The sequence below is a fragment of the Carcharodon carcharias genome, chromosome 14, assembly GCF_017639515.1.
Source record: "Carcharodon carcharias isolate sCarCar2 chromosome 14, sCarCar2.pri, whole genome shotgun sequence".
Taxonomy (NCBI): Eukaryota; Metazoa; Chordata; class Chondrichthyes; order Lamniformes; family Lamnidae; genus Carcharodon; species Carcharodon carcharias.
The window spans coordinates 137,033,432-137,047,910 of record NC_054480.1 but is presented as its reverse complement, the minus strand read 5'-3'; the positions used below and the strand labels follow the sequence as shown (position 1 = coordinate 137,047,910).

At 44.1% G+C, this 14,479-nt stretch overlaps 1 protein-coding gene across 8 annotated transcripts in view; it reads right to left on the bottom strand.

The window, feature by feature from the left end:
* Window positions 1–2,684: 2,684 nt before the first annotated feature.
* Window positions 2,685–14,479, bottom strand: part of LOC121286860 (transducin-like enhancer protein 4) — a 214,085-nt gene continuing 202,290 nt past the window's right edge. For all 8 annotated transcript variants that reach the window (XM_041204006.1, XM_041204012.1, XM_041204008.1 and 5 more), the window contains 4 exons: window positions 12,424–12,571; window positions 7,648–7,798; window positions 4,757–4,833; window positions 2,685–4,133 (listed from right to left, as the gene is read on the bottom strand). In XM_041204006.1, coding sequence (XP_041059940.1) covers window positions 4,026–4,133; window positions 4,757–4,833; window positions 7,648–7,798; window positions 12,424–12,571 — 484 coding nt within the window. In that variant the 3' untranslated portion in view covers window positions 2,685–4,025. The remainder of the gene's footprint in view (window positions 4,134–4,756; window positions 4,834–7,647; window positions 7,799–12,423; window positions 12,572–14,479) is intronic.

Here is a 14,479-nt window from a genome sequence, read left to right as displayed (position 1 = left end):
TGATGAAGGGGTGGACTGACCTTGACCTTCCATGTCCCAAGCTTAATTGTAGGAAGCCTCCACCCCGTACCTGCCCAATTCCATGGCCCTCCCAGCACTGGGGAGGAGGAGGGGACATTAAACTCCATCCATAGTCTTCATAAGTTTGTGAATCTCTAGAAATCTCTATCCACAGATGGTTGTGGATGCTCAGTCATTGAGTACGTTTAAGACTAAGATCCATAGGGTAGCATCTTACCTATGTCGGGTGGGCTGGGAGGGAGCAGGCACAGGGCCGATTGCTGCCTGTGATTGGCTGCTCGCCGCAATTTTACGCAGGTAGGCCAATTAAAGCCTGCCCAACGTAAAGCATGGCCGGTAACGCTCAACGCTTCCTGTACGGGTGGGTGAAGCAGGTGGGAGCTGCTTCAGGGAGATTAAGTACATTATAAAAGTTTTTTAAATAAAGTAAAAAAAAAAAATGTCCCAGCTCGTGACAGTGCCACATAAGCTGGGACATGTTTGTAAAGTTTACCAAACTTATTAATTTTATAAAACCTTCAGGAAATTTCATCCCACCTGTGGATGAGGTTTCCTGGAAAACGCGAAGGCCGCTTGGGCCCTTCGCCTGCCCCCCCGACCTTAAGGTTGGATTGGCAGCGTTGCTAATCAGGTAATGGTGCGCACCCGCCAAACGAAATATCGAAATGATGCACGATGAAGTCGGGACACATGCCTGATGTCATTTTACGCGTTGGCATGTCTGGCCCACCCCCCGACAGCAATATTCTGCTCAGAGAATTTTGGACGCTAAGGGAATTGAGATATGGGAATGGGAAAGTGGGAGTTCAGGTGGATGATGAGCATGATCTTATTGAGTTGTGGAGCAGGCTCAAGGGGGCCATTTGGCCTACTGCCTCTTTCTTATGTTCGTGTGTTTGTCTGAACTACTTGTTCTGTTATGTAAGCATTGACTATGAAACACTGTGGGTGTGAATGTCACTATCTAAATGCAAGTTCATCCTGCATCAGCACATGAAAGCCTGAAGTGAAAACCCCAAACTTGATGATGGAGGGGGTTGGTTGGTTTCCTTCCCAGGAAACAGATGATTTTTGAAACTATTTTGTGCATTTTCTAGTATTTCACAATCTACATTGAACATTTCTTTGAAATTTATTCAAAACTGCTCTTTGTTTCCAATTTGGAAATGAGTGTTTGTTGACTGCTACAGAGAGAAAAAAACCTATTACTGAGCAAAAATGCATTTTGAGTTTCTTTTTAAATTAATATAATAGGTAAGTTGACCCACACCTAAATAGCCTTGGATACATTTTAGTCAGGGTTACAAGGAGTTAATTTAAAATTGCACGCATTCCTACCAAACGTGGCTTGCTTCAGTGTGTATGCTGACGTGTGTATCCCAATGAGGTTAAGCAGGAGCTGTCCAGAAGCAGGCTCTTACCCCACACTAACTCAAGTATATAAGAAATAAAAGTAAAACATTAAGCCCCTCAGCCTGCTTTGCCATTCAATAAGATCATGGCTGATCTGCCTTAACCACACCTTCCAGATCCATCCACACAGCCCTTGGTTCCTTTAGCACCCAAAAATCTACTCACGTTTGACTTCACTATTCTCAATGATTCAGCATCCCCAGCTTTGGGATCGGGATTTTTTCAAACATTCACAAGCCTAAGATATGGTATTAAAGACAGAAAATGCTGGAAAAACTCAGCTCTAACAGCATCTGTGGAAAGACAGACTTAACGCTTTGAGTCCGTATGACTCTTCTTCAGAGCCATAGTCATACAGATGCAAAACATTGACTCTGTCTTTCTCTCCACAGATGCTGTTAGACCTGCTGAGTTTTTCCAGCATTTTCTGTTTTTGTTCCAGATTTCCAGCATCTACAGTATTTTGCTTTTATCTAAGATATTGTATTTTGGGTTTAAGAGGAACAAAAGTGTACTGGTGTTAAAGGTGATATTTGAGTTTTCAACATTTCCATGTTCCAACTCCCCTGACCCTGTTGAGAGCCACTCTTGGTTCTCAAATGGTTTCCCATCTAATCCTCACAGTTCAAATAACAAATCAACTCCAACCACCTTTTCTCTAGCTCCCCCAAAGGCCACATGCATTCTCCTCCTTGACACCACAGTCCTCTCCCCCAATCCTAGGATGTGGAAAGATCACTAGTCTGGGAGAGGGGTGGTTGGAGTAGGCATTCTTCTGCTCCCACTGCATCTTGGTGCTCCAAAATCAAGTCAGTCCTCATGGTGAGGGTCATGCATTTTGCCAAATGCTTTCCTTCCCAACATGTATTTTCGAGTCATGCCTTTGGTTTGCATAGGAACATGCATAGAGCCAGAACCTGTTTTGTATTCGGTACCTAAGTATTTGGATGGGTTATGGGAGAAACGCACTCACCTGGCCGCAAATGTACAGGTCTGTAATCAAGCCTGGTCCATTATTTGGAGATAGAGTTCGTTAGATAGCTACCTTGTAATGTCCACTTTACAAACCAGTCCATCCAGGGTGAACCAATGGATTGGTCTCCATTTTTAACCTAAGTGTTACTATTAGGCAGGTTTGTTCAAATTTGCTTGAATTGTTATAAATATTACGACTTTTACTTTTAAATCTAGTTATACTTCCGGCTTTTCCTGTTCGGTCATGGAACACTCAACAGACAGGTACAATGATGGGCAGAGCGGTGCAGGTTTAATGGGGTTTTTTTTTTTGTTTTTACTTACTATACAGCAGTGTTCTACAGTCACTCACTTACATAGATCTGTACAAAAGAGAAGCTTGTTCTTGAAACGCACATTTATGTGCAAAAATTCATTTTTAAGCTGCAATATATTATAGCACATCACACGCTCAGTCCCTCTGCTCACCTTTCCTTAACCTACTTCTTTTGAGTCACACACGAGGAAGGACACTGAATCACTCTGTCTTCCTCCCCTGGCTCCACATAGGCGCATACTCTCTTCATGCGTTCCACAGGGTGTCTCGCTGTGATAATGCATTGATCCCAATTCTCTTGGAACAGCACTTTAGCATCTGTTAGTGCAAAGCCTGCTGCATCCTCTAGGAAGTAACTTATTAAGCATTTACAGAATTCGAATTTTATACAAGGTAAGAAGATTGCAGTGCCAGAGGGGGGAGTTCTGATCTCTTTTTAAAATTAAATAGGGGACAGAGTGATATTTGAATTTGACTCCAATGGACATTCAAGGGTTCTTGGTTGCTTTGATGTTTAGGGTATCATGAGCAGTGGTGAAAGAGAAATTAACCTTCACATCAAAGCCATCCTCCTGCTAGTTGGGGTTTCAAAGTACAAATTAGTGGTACAATCATAGAGCGACCTTTCCTATGACACTTATCCCACTGCAACGCGGGTAAGACATGGGTGAAAACAAGACAAAAAGTGATCACAGTACGAGACAGAAGAGTTAAATAGCAACTTTTATCCCTTTGGTAATGCCTTGTGGAGCAGTGTCCTGCACAGGTGTGTGGCACTAGTCTTATGAGACGGAAAAAGAAACCAATGCTAGAATTAGAGATGCTACTCTGACAATAACATTCAACACTTCACAGAGACTGTTGCTTAATTCACAAAGTAGTTCTACACAGTGCATTTGTCCCCTATACAGTGGTAGATGTGGTCAATCAATATTAAGTACAAGGCTTTCAGCAGGAATCCTGCTTCCTGAAGGTAAAGACAGTATAAAAGAAAGGACTTCATCCATGAATGATCGTTTTGTGGCTAAACAAGCCAACGCAAAAACTTGTTTCAAAAATATTTACATTTTCACAATTACAATTCACTATGTTGTATAAACAAGACAAACGCCCCACGTTTTTTTTTGCCTAAATATATCTGAAGTTTTCGCTCTATAGTATATTGCAGCCTTGAACAGTACAAATGCAGTCTGCTTTGGCAGTAGCTGTTGTTGTCCTTAACTTGTCCCTAGTTAAATCCAATGTCCATTAACAGCTTGATGTCCCTTTAGATTTCTTGCTGGCTGAGAGGGATTGCTGCTCAATAAATCACTTCATAGACTGTAGCCTTCTTGTCACCTGAGCCAGTAACAATGTACTTGTCGTCCACAGAAATGTCGCAGCTCAGCACTGAGGATGATTCCTTTGACTTGGCAAAAAAAAAAATCAAGTATAGTGTCATTAACTCAGTTGTGCAAAGCATATTTGTCCCTGAACAGATAAACCACGTTTCTAACTTTCAGAAAGCAAATATTGCGAGGAGGGGAAGTTGGTATTGGAGGAGCCTGAGAGCACCAACTCCCGTGGCAGCAGTGCCCTTGTCTATAATGCACAAGAGGGTATTCGAAAGCCATGTTAAGAAGGCTAAGTGAGGTATAAACTGTGCTGTTCCTTCAATTCTCAGATTAGCTGCTTTGAACAGTGGTATTTATAGGTCTATTTCCCAGTTACTCAATATTCTTAGTAGGCTTACTGCTGCATTGTTTCTGGGCCTGTTTTCATGACTTCCGTGGCTGTGGGGTATGTTAATAGATCTGGGCCTCAGTTCTGTTCCCTTATTACAGTCAATAAGAGGAGAGAAATTGGTCAGATAGAGATCGGGCTTGTCTACCTTCAAGTGTAAGGGCCAGCTGGAAACACTGGGGGCTAGGAAGTGGTGGCTACATGGAAACTCTCATGCACAGAACCCCTGAGAGCATCCCTCAAACAACAGCCCGTTAGGAAACGCAGCCCTCAATGTCTGTTAGCGAGTAACTCACAATCAGTCAGTACCTGAAATATACTGGCTCCATATGGAGTTCTCCATGCATTCAGGAGGTTGTCTTTCCCAGTGCTTACAAACCATTTACCTGAAAAAATAAAATCAAAATCATAACTTATACTGCGATTTGTTTCTCAAACGTTCATTTTATAATGTGTTTCTTTAATGACTAAGAATGCTGGTTTGATCATTGCAGTAATAACCTGTTAACACTGCATTCCTGAGACCTTATACTACCTCTGCCTGTCAGCCATAGCTCAGTGGTAGCAGCCTCTGGTCAGAAGGTTGTGGTTTTAAATCCCATTCCTGAGACTTGAGCACAAAGTCTAGGCTGACACTTCCAAAGCAGTACTGAGCGAGTGCTGCACTTTCAGAGGTGCTATCTTTTGGACGAGACGTTTTAACTGAGGTCACGTCTGTCCTCGGAGGGATGTAAAAGATGCTCTGGCACGACCACAAAGTACAGCAGGAGAGCGCTCCCTAACATTCTGGCCAATATTTATCCCTTAGTTGACACCACTTAAAAAATGATTTTCTGGTCATTATCACCTAGGAGTTTGTGGGAGCTTGCTGTGCACAAATCAGCTGCTGCATTTCGTACATTACAACAGTGATTACACTTCAAAAAGACTTCATTAGCTGTAAAGCGCTTTGGGACATCCCGAGGTTGGGAAATCAATGCAAGTCTTTTTTTCACTGCTGTATCTGCCCAAAGCTTACTGCAAGCCTGAGATTGCTGTTACCTATGGAGAGGAGAGTTATAAGAGCAGCAATTTGAAGACATCAGCTTGGCGTCCTCTGGAGATCAATGGTGAGATTGGATCAGGCCTGCACTTACACTTCCTCAGAAACCCTCTCAGGGGCTGCATTAGGGAGGAACTGGAAGTTTGAGAAGTGTAGCAGGGGCCCTGTGTGGGAAGTGCTCAAGGGAACCATTTTCCTGAAATCTGAAGCAAATACTTCATTAAAATTGGCTGCTAAAGTCATCTATTTGTGTGAGAGGAGGACGAAAAATCTCCTGAGCGTACTAACAAACCCCATGGCGGCCAAAGGAGTGATCTTCCACATTTGGCAGTGTGCCAAGGTGAAGGATTTTCATTGTCTGTAAAGAAGCTTAAAAAGGTTTCACTGCTTCAAAGTGTCCACTCATCCAACACAGAATAAAGAACAGCTGGAAAACAATCAAGTTTGGAAAGCACCGTAAACCATGGCAGTGAAAGTTCCAACAATTTACAGAATCAAGCAAACCTCCAGCATCTGTCCCAGTTTGAATATGCTGCCAAAGTCAATCGAACCATCAGTGTGTATCACAGAACACACTACAGGCATTTAGGTGCTCAGTGTGTCAATTTGCACACATTGCCAGTCAAATCCTCAATTTATTAGTTTGAACACACTGCAGTCATTGAAAGTCTTTCTGTGCATCATAGCTTAAATACAGTATCATCCAAATTCTGAAAGTGTCACAGCCTGGAGCACACTCCAGTCACCTAAACCCTGAGAGGGTCACAGAGTGAACAAACTCACAAGCCATTTTCACTTTACACGGTACTCCAATTTGAATCTGACCATAAATGTGTTTTTCAAGTTGTTGGCTTCACTACCATCACGGTAGCTCTTCATTAAAATGGCAAGGTCTAAAATGTAACTCTGTGGCATCTTGCAGTAATTTTGCACAAAGACATGCTTTCAAGTTATGTTTTTGGCTTTTGACAGAAGATGATCGAACTTGCTGGTCCCCTCTTTCAAATACAACCAGCGTGCTTCGTTCAACATTAACGAGGCACTTTGGATTCCACCAACTGATGTGATGTAGGGGACCAAGGTAGACATTTTGGTCATTGTATGATCCCACAAAAAGCAGTGAGATGATTTATCAGCTAAACTACTTATGGTAATGTTTGTAGCAATATTGGTCAGGATCATGGAACATTACAGCACAGGAGGAGGCCAACTGAAACCCAATATCCACACTAGTGTTAAGTCTGGACATATTAAGTTCCTGTGTATCGGGACACACTGCTTGCAACATTTTACCCAACAGCTTAACAGATGTTAATAATGTTAAGCCTCCCTTAGATTTGGTAACTGCATCAGTGGAAAACAAGTTCCACTGGTAGAGTTCCAGTGCAGTAAAGGAGCGGTAAACATTACTTCAAATAGCTATAGCAATTTTGCCTTACACGGAGCTTTCCTGTTAGTGTTTATGCCTCATGCTAATGCTGTCAAAATGAAAATACGATGAGGTGAAAGAAGTTTTTTTTAAAGCCTTACAGGAAGATACCTGGAAAGATGCAGCTGCAACAACACTCAAGAAACTCAACACCATCCAAGTCAAAGCTGTCCACCTGATCAACAGCCCGTTTACCCAGCTTGAACATCCATTTCTTCCATCACTGGTGCACCGTGACTGCTGTGTGTACTATCCCCAGAACACACTGCAGCAGCTCACCAAGTCTTCTTCAACAGCACTTCCCAAACCTGTGACCTCTACCACCTACCAGGACAAGGGTAATAGGCGTATGGGAACATCGCTTCCAAGTTCCCTTCCATGTCACACACCATTTTTGCACAAATCTTGTCAGTCCTGCCTTGCCACTGGATTAAAACTCTGCAACTCCCTACCCTACAGCATTGTGGGAGCACCTTCACCATATGGACTGCAGTGATTCATTGTGATAACTCAAGGGCAATTAGGCATGGGAATAAATGCTGGCCTTTCTACATCCCAGGAATTCATTAAACATAAGTTGAACATTCAACATGACAATGCTAGAGCAGTGTTATAATGGAATGAGCTGACGGTAAGAAAATAAGTTCACACAGGTAAAGCAATCCTGTCAAAACCGTTCAGCATCTCCTTGTAGCCCCATGCAACGTGGAAACTGAAGATGATTCTTACCGCAACAGGCAAACTTGAGTGAGAGCACACAGCTCTCATGTAGGTGAAGCTGGTATTTGTCTGGCTTGTTGACGTGTAAAACTTCAACGTTGCTGCTCTCCATCCCGACAGCTAGCCACTCACCAGTCGGGCAGTAACCCAGGGAGAAAATCTGAAACACAACCAACAGGGTTTTTAAGCAATGGGTTCACTAATTGTCACCTTGTTATCAGGCAACTCCTTTCTAACGTCGTTGCACTGACCCTACAACACGGGTTGAAGAGATGTCGAGGGCCATTTTGATCTTGACCGCTAAATGTGAAGTGGGCGGTATCAGATCAGTCGCATGCTCCACTGACCAGTCAATGCAAATGACAAACAGGAAAAGCCAAAAGAGCAGACAGCTGAATCAATATTGTCCGTTTCACATTTTTTGCCTAAACTCGAAATTAAAAGAATTGAAAGAATCTGAAAGTTGGGATAAAAATAGAAAATGCTTTAAATGTATAGCAGATCCAGTTATTATTTTGGTTGTAGACTCAGTCAAAATTATCTGTTTCTTTAAATGTGTGTACTGGCTGAAGTAGGATTTTTCCCATGTTGGGATGTCGACTAAGTAAACCATGACCATGTTGATTAGTTGCTTGTTATTCAGCCTCTGTAGCTCAATTGGTTAGGTTCACACAAGGACTTGTGATGCTCGAGTTGCAAAGGTTAAGCTATTGCCAGCCAACCTGCAAATGTAGGAGCTTCACATCATTGTGGACTTAGGACCATCCCGGAGATTGAGGCAAATGGACACCAACGTGCTCTGGCTCACAGAAAAATCTTATGTAGGCTGCCCTTCTCTCTGAGGGCTATGTGGGGAGAACAAGGCAGTGGGATTAGGTTTGGATTGTGCACAGTCATGACTGCAGTTATGACTTCTAGCTCTGCTCTAAGCATCTACAGTTGTATGGAATGGTGAAATCTATGGATTTATTATTGGTACTATTAGGCTTCAAATTGTCAAGGTGGCAAAGTTTCACAAGCCCACTCTATGGGATATGACAGATTGCCTGACTCTATCTGAACTTGAGTATTGCTGAAAAAAGAGCCGTGTCGAAGCTTTTTGTTTTTGTTTTGCACTCATCAGGACACTTTGCAAGAATAAGGGGAAAACAACGATTTACGCTATGAGAAGGGAGTGCTGATTGGTTGGCAAGTGGACTTGGATTGGTAGAGGCGTTGCCATGGAGAATACAGCAGTGATGGCGACCGACAGTTGACTGCCAAGCATTGTTTGAAATTTAAACCAGGCATTTTGACCCTGACTGGTCAAGGTATTGCCCTGAGGAATGGGTCAGCGAATGGCTGTCACTTATTTTGTTTAGCTGAACGACATGTGTACATGTTCTTTCTGTCCGCAAAAAACAGGGCCCCATGCACTAATTTATGTAGCTTCCAGTACACACAAATGTCCCACACTGCGAGAGAGACTGGCAATCTTAAATTGGCTGGCAGCGTAATTCTTAGCACACTGAAGATTATTTAGAAAATGTTGTCCAATCGTGGAATCACATCTCACGTTGGACACTGTGTTTAGAGTTTTGCAAACGTGGGCTGGTTGGGTACGGTCTGTATCTTGTCCATTGCGAACAGTGGCTGGGACATGCTGTTTGATATGACTTTGAGAAGACCAGGGAATTTGAATGGTATCCTGGACAACATTCATCTGTCAACAACACATCAGGCAGGGTTTTTACCTCGTCAGGTTGGTCTGGAACCGGCCGCGATTGGGCCCCAACCACGATTTCACACTGGTTGGCCATGAATCGGGCACTGATAACCTCAGCGCTGCCTGGGTGGGGGAGGGGGAGGGGGGGGGGGGGGGTGGAGGAGGGCGAGTGTGGAAGTCAGCACATGCATGGTGTGCTCAGTGAAAGCTCCCTGAAGGCACAGGGCTGCCTCAGGGAGCCGATGATTTTTTAACATGAAAAATAAGCAGTTGAAAAATAAGGAAAACATGTCTCATGTGACAAAGTCACATGAGCAGGGACATGTTAAAATGAGTTTTAAAAGTTTTTATTTCTTCTTTTAAATCACTGGTCGAAACCTCATCCTGCCCATGGAATGCTTGGCCTACTCGCCCACCCACCAATTGAACAGTAGGACAGGCTGTGAAAAATTCCATTTAATTAATTAAGGGCCTTAATCGGCCTCTTAATTATCGCAGGAATGCGCGATGACATCGGGACACTCGCCCAATGTCATCGTGCACGATTTTATTCCTGTTCGGGTTAGGCACGGCCCACCCGAAAAATTCTGCCCATCAAAACAATAATTTGCCTTTATATGGCACCTTTAACACAGTAAACTGTCCCCAAATGCTTTGTAGGAGTGATTAATCAAATATGACACAGCCACAGAAGAAGGTATTAGGGCAGATGACCAAAAGCTTGGTCAAAGGGGCAGGTTTTAAGGATCTCTTAAAGGAGGAAAGAGATGCCGGAGGCAGGGATGTTTAGGAAGGGAATTCCAGAGCTTGGGACTTGTGCAATTGAAAGAATGGCCATCAATGTTGGAGCGATTAAAATCTTGAACTCTCAAGAAGCCAGAATTGGAGGAGCAGAGATTTCGGTGGCTTGTGGGCATTGTCCACTCTAATTTTCTTTATTGTGTGGGACCTAGGGTGGCATGGTGGCGCAGTTGTTAGCGCTGCTGCCTCACAGCTCCAGGGACCTGGGTTCGACCCTGAACCTGAGTGTCTGTCTGTGTGGAGTTTGCAAGTTCTCCCCGTGTCTGTATGGCTTTCTGCCGGGTGCTCTAGTTTCTTCCCACGGTCCAAAAATGTGCTGTTTAGGTGGATTGGCTATGGTAAAATGTAAGTGCGTGCCCTGTGATGGGCTGGTATCCCATCCTGGTTGTACCCTGCTTAGCACCCATTGCCTGCTGGGATAGGTTCCGACTCCCTATGAACCTGAATTGGATGTAGTGGTTCTGCAAAAGTGAACGTGTGGCCTGTTTGTTTGAAAATGCTGTACCTTTAATTTTTTTTTCTGCACAGCTGTGCAAGTGAGCAGCCTACGTGATACCTTCCAGGTTGTTGTGTGGCTGCAAAAATTAGGCAGATGGAGTATAATGTGGATAAATGTGAACTTGTCCACCTTGGCAGAAAGGATAAAAAATCAGTATACTTGTCAATTGGAGAGTGCCTGCATAGCTCCATGGTACAGAGGGACCTGGGCATCCTGGTGCATGAATCAAAAAAGTCGGAATGCAGACACAGCAAATGAAATGTTGGCATTGATTGCAAGGGGAATTGAGTATAAAAAATAGGGAAGTGTTGCTACAGCTTTACAGGGCCTCGGTGAGACTGCATCTGTGTACAGTTTTGGTCCTCTTAATTAAAAGATATAGATGCATTAGAAGCACTTCAGAGAAGGTTCACTCCTCTGATTCCTGGGTTGAAAGGATTAGCTTATGAGGAAAGGTTGCACAGGTTGAGCCTGTATTCATTGAAGAAGAATGAGAGGTCACCATATTGAAACATACATGGTCCTGAGGGGACTTGACAGGGTGGATGCTCAGATGTTTCCACTTGTGGGGAAGTCTAGAACTAGGGGACAAAGTTTAAAAATTAGGGGGTCTCGCATTTAAGATTGAGATGAAGAGATCTTTTTTCCCCTCTGACGGTCATTAGTCTATGGTATTCTCTTCCCCAAAGAGAAGTAGAGAATGCATAATTCAATGTCTGCAAGGCTGGGTTACATTGTTGACTGACAAGGGAGTCAAGAGTTATGGGGGGGCCAGACAGGAAGGTGTAATTGAGGCCACAATCAGGTCAGCCATGATCTTATCAAATTGTGGAGCAGGCTCAAGGGGCTGAATGGCCTACTCCTGCTCCTATTTCTTGTGTTCTTGTGTACATGCATGCAGCTTACAGGAAGCATTCTTAGTAAGGCTGGAGGATGTTGTGGCAGTAGTGAGGGGCAAGGCCATGGAGGGATTAAAAACAAAGATAAGAGTTTTAAAATTGAGGCATTGCTTAATTGGGAGCCAATGTAGTTCAGTGAGAACAGGGGAACAGGGCCTGGAAAGAGTTAGGAAAGGGAGGTAGAGCATGGGAGACCAGCCAGGGGTACGTTGGAATAGTCAAGTCTAGAAGTAATAAAGGCATGAATGAGAGTTCCAGCACCAGATGAGTTGTGACAGGGTTGGAGATGGTAATAGGAGGTCTTAGTAACTGTGCAGGTAAATGGTCGGGAGTTCACCTCAGAGTCAAATATGACAATGAGGTTGTGAACAGAGCGGTTCAGCCTCAGTTTCCATGGAGAGGGATGGAGTCAGTGGTGAGGGAGCAGGGTTTGTGGCAGAAACTTAAGACACTGGCTTTCATCTTCCCAATATTTAGTTGGAAGAAATTTCTGGTTATTCAACACCAATTGGACAATTGAGAGACAGCACAAGGATGGAGAGAGGTGATGGTGAGAGCTGGGTGTCATTAGTGTACATGTGGAAACCAATGCTGTGATTTAGGATGATGTTGCTGAGGGACGGAATGCAGATGAGAAATAGGAGGTGGCCAAGGATAGATCCTTGGGAGGGTACCAGATGTAACAGTGCAGGAGGAAGAAGTGAAGTCATTGCAGGTGATTCTCTAACTACAACTGGATAGATAAGAATGGAACCAGATGAGAGCAGTCCCACCCAGCTGGATAACAGTGGAGAGGGTAATTATTAAAGTCAATACTGATTGTTTGGAACTTATTTGAAGCCTCACTGCTCCCTCTGTGGAGTACTTCTCAGGCTCTGTACCTGTGATGTGAAGTCGTGTTGCTGAAGCTGCCTCCCCTCCCTCAGGTCCCAGCACCTGACTGTGTTGTCCAGGCCACCAGTCCACAGCTTAGTCCCATCATTTGAGATGTCAATGCAGCTGGCCCCATCTGTGTGACCTTGGAACTGCCTATGTAACAGAGCATAAAAAAAAAAGACCAGATGAAATTAAATACTGTTAAATAGAGAGGTGTTATACCCATGAGAATAGATTCCATTGCTGCAAATATTATAGGAGATGATTGAGAATAGATTATATTATAGAATCTGAATTGAACAGTGCAATAAACAACTCCTGGTTCGATCAATCTTGCTTTCTATTGTTTTTTTGTTCAGCCATTTTTCTCCGGTGTTCCTCCCTGTTTTGGCTTCTGAATCCAACCCTCAGGCTCAAATGGAGGTCAGAAGCCAACATTGTGCGGGAAACTGTCATTCAATGTGATTTTCCCTGGAGTGGCCAATTAATGGCCAGAAGGTGGGCTTGCCATCCAATTGTGCGGCGAGCTGGGCGGAATCTCAAAGCAGAAGCCAATGAAGCCCACATCCCGTGAATGAACGAAGGCCAAAAAAAGGGCCAAGCAGTGGCCTTCCAGCTTGAAAGGAGCAGCAGCCTGCAATGAAAGATGAGTAAGAGAGATGGTGCTTCAAAATGCAGACACTCTCCAACTCTTTTAAAGTTTAAATAATTAAAAATGGCTTTTGCAGCCAGACCATCATTTGGGGTGGGGTGCGGGAGTACCCCTCCATAGGAGGCAGTAGGCTACTGCATACAGGCAGGCAGCTTGGGAAGGCCTCTAGGCCCCACTGGCACATTGACTCCCTGGTCTGCTGCTGGGAGGAAGTCAAACTGGTCCCCACCACCTGCGGGAACCTGAAGGCTGACTGGGAAAAAAAAAAAAACGGTCTGCCTCATTTAATTGCTTTTAGTGGCCATTGACAAAATTAAAATTTGGATCAGCTAGTTTAGTGTCTAGCCTGCTCCGATTCCAGCCCTGGTGGAGGCTAAAAATCCAGCCCCTGCTGTCTAGATGGTGCTGGAATTTTGTTCCATGGGTGTTGAGCCTCGATGATCACCACCAACGCATTTTTCAACTGGAGGGTTCTTATAGTCAAGGCTGCTCCTGTGGTCACCCCCTCCTCACAGATGGCCACAAAATATCCAGAATTTTAATTAAATTAGTCCAAAGTCACGTGCATGAAGCACCAGCAGAGCTCATTGGCTGGTGATTAGGAAGGGGGTCTCTGGTTATCTTTCTCTTTCCTAATCCCAGGACTGTTGCGACCAATTGAAATACCTCTGTTGCTAATCCATCGCAGATCAAATAACATTCCTGGCTTGGGGATGAAGCCGAAACATTTTCCAGTCTGCAAAGCTCAGCTACTTTGTGAGGTTTACAATTCTCATCCTTGTTTTCAAAGCCCTTGATGGCCCTCACCTCTATCTCTGTAACCTCCTCCACTCCTATAACTTCAGGATCTCCACACCCTTCCAATTCTAGTTTCATAGTCACCTTCACTAATGTGAATCTTTACATTCCAGATTTTTATTAACTGAATTTAAATTCCACCAGCTGGTGTGGTGGGATTTGAACCCATGTCCCCATAGCATTAGCCTGGGTCTCTGGATTACTGGATCCAGTGATATTACCACTACAGAATCATCTCACTTACCCTTCCAATTGTGGCCTCAGCCTGATTTTGATTGCTCCACTACTGGCAAAGATACCCTATACTCAAAGCTGCCCTATACTCGGAAATTCCCTCCCACTATCTTTTACGGTTTCGTTATGAAAATTTGGGCTTATGCTTACACCATTGCTAAAAAGCAACTGTAGCAAGTGCTTCCCTAATTGCTACACCTAAAATACCCAGGTAGCAGCCCAAGCCATAGAACCATAGAAAAGTTACAGCACAGGAGGAGGCCATTCAGCCCATCTTGTCCATGCCAGCCCGAGGACACCCAGGTGCCCTTTTTAATCCTACCTTCCTGCACCCAGCCCATAGCCCTGCAGCTTACAGCACTTTAGATGCCGATCCA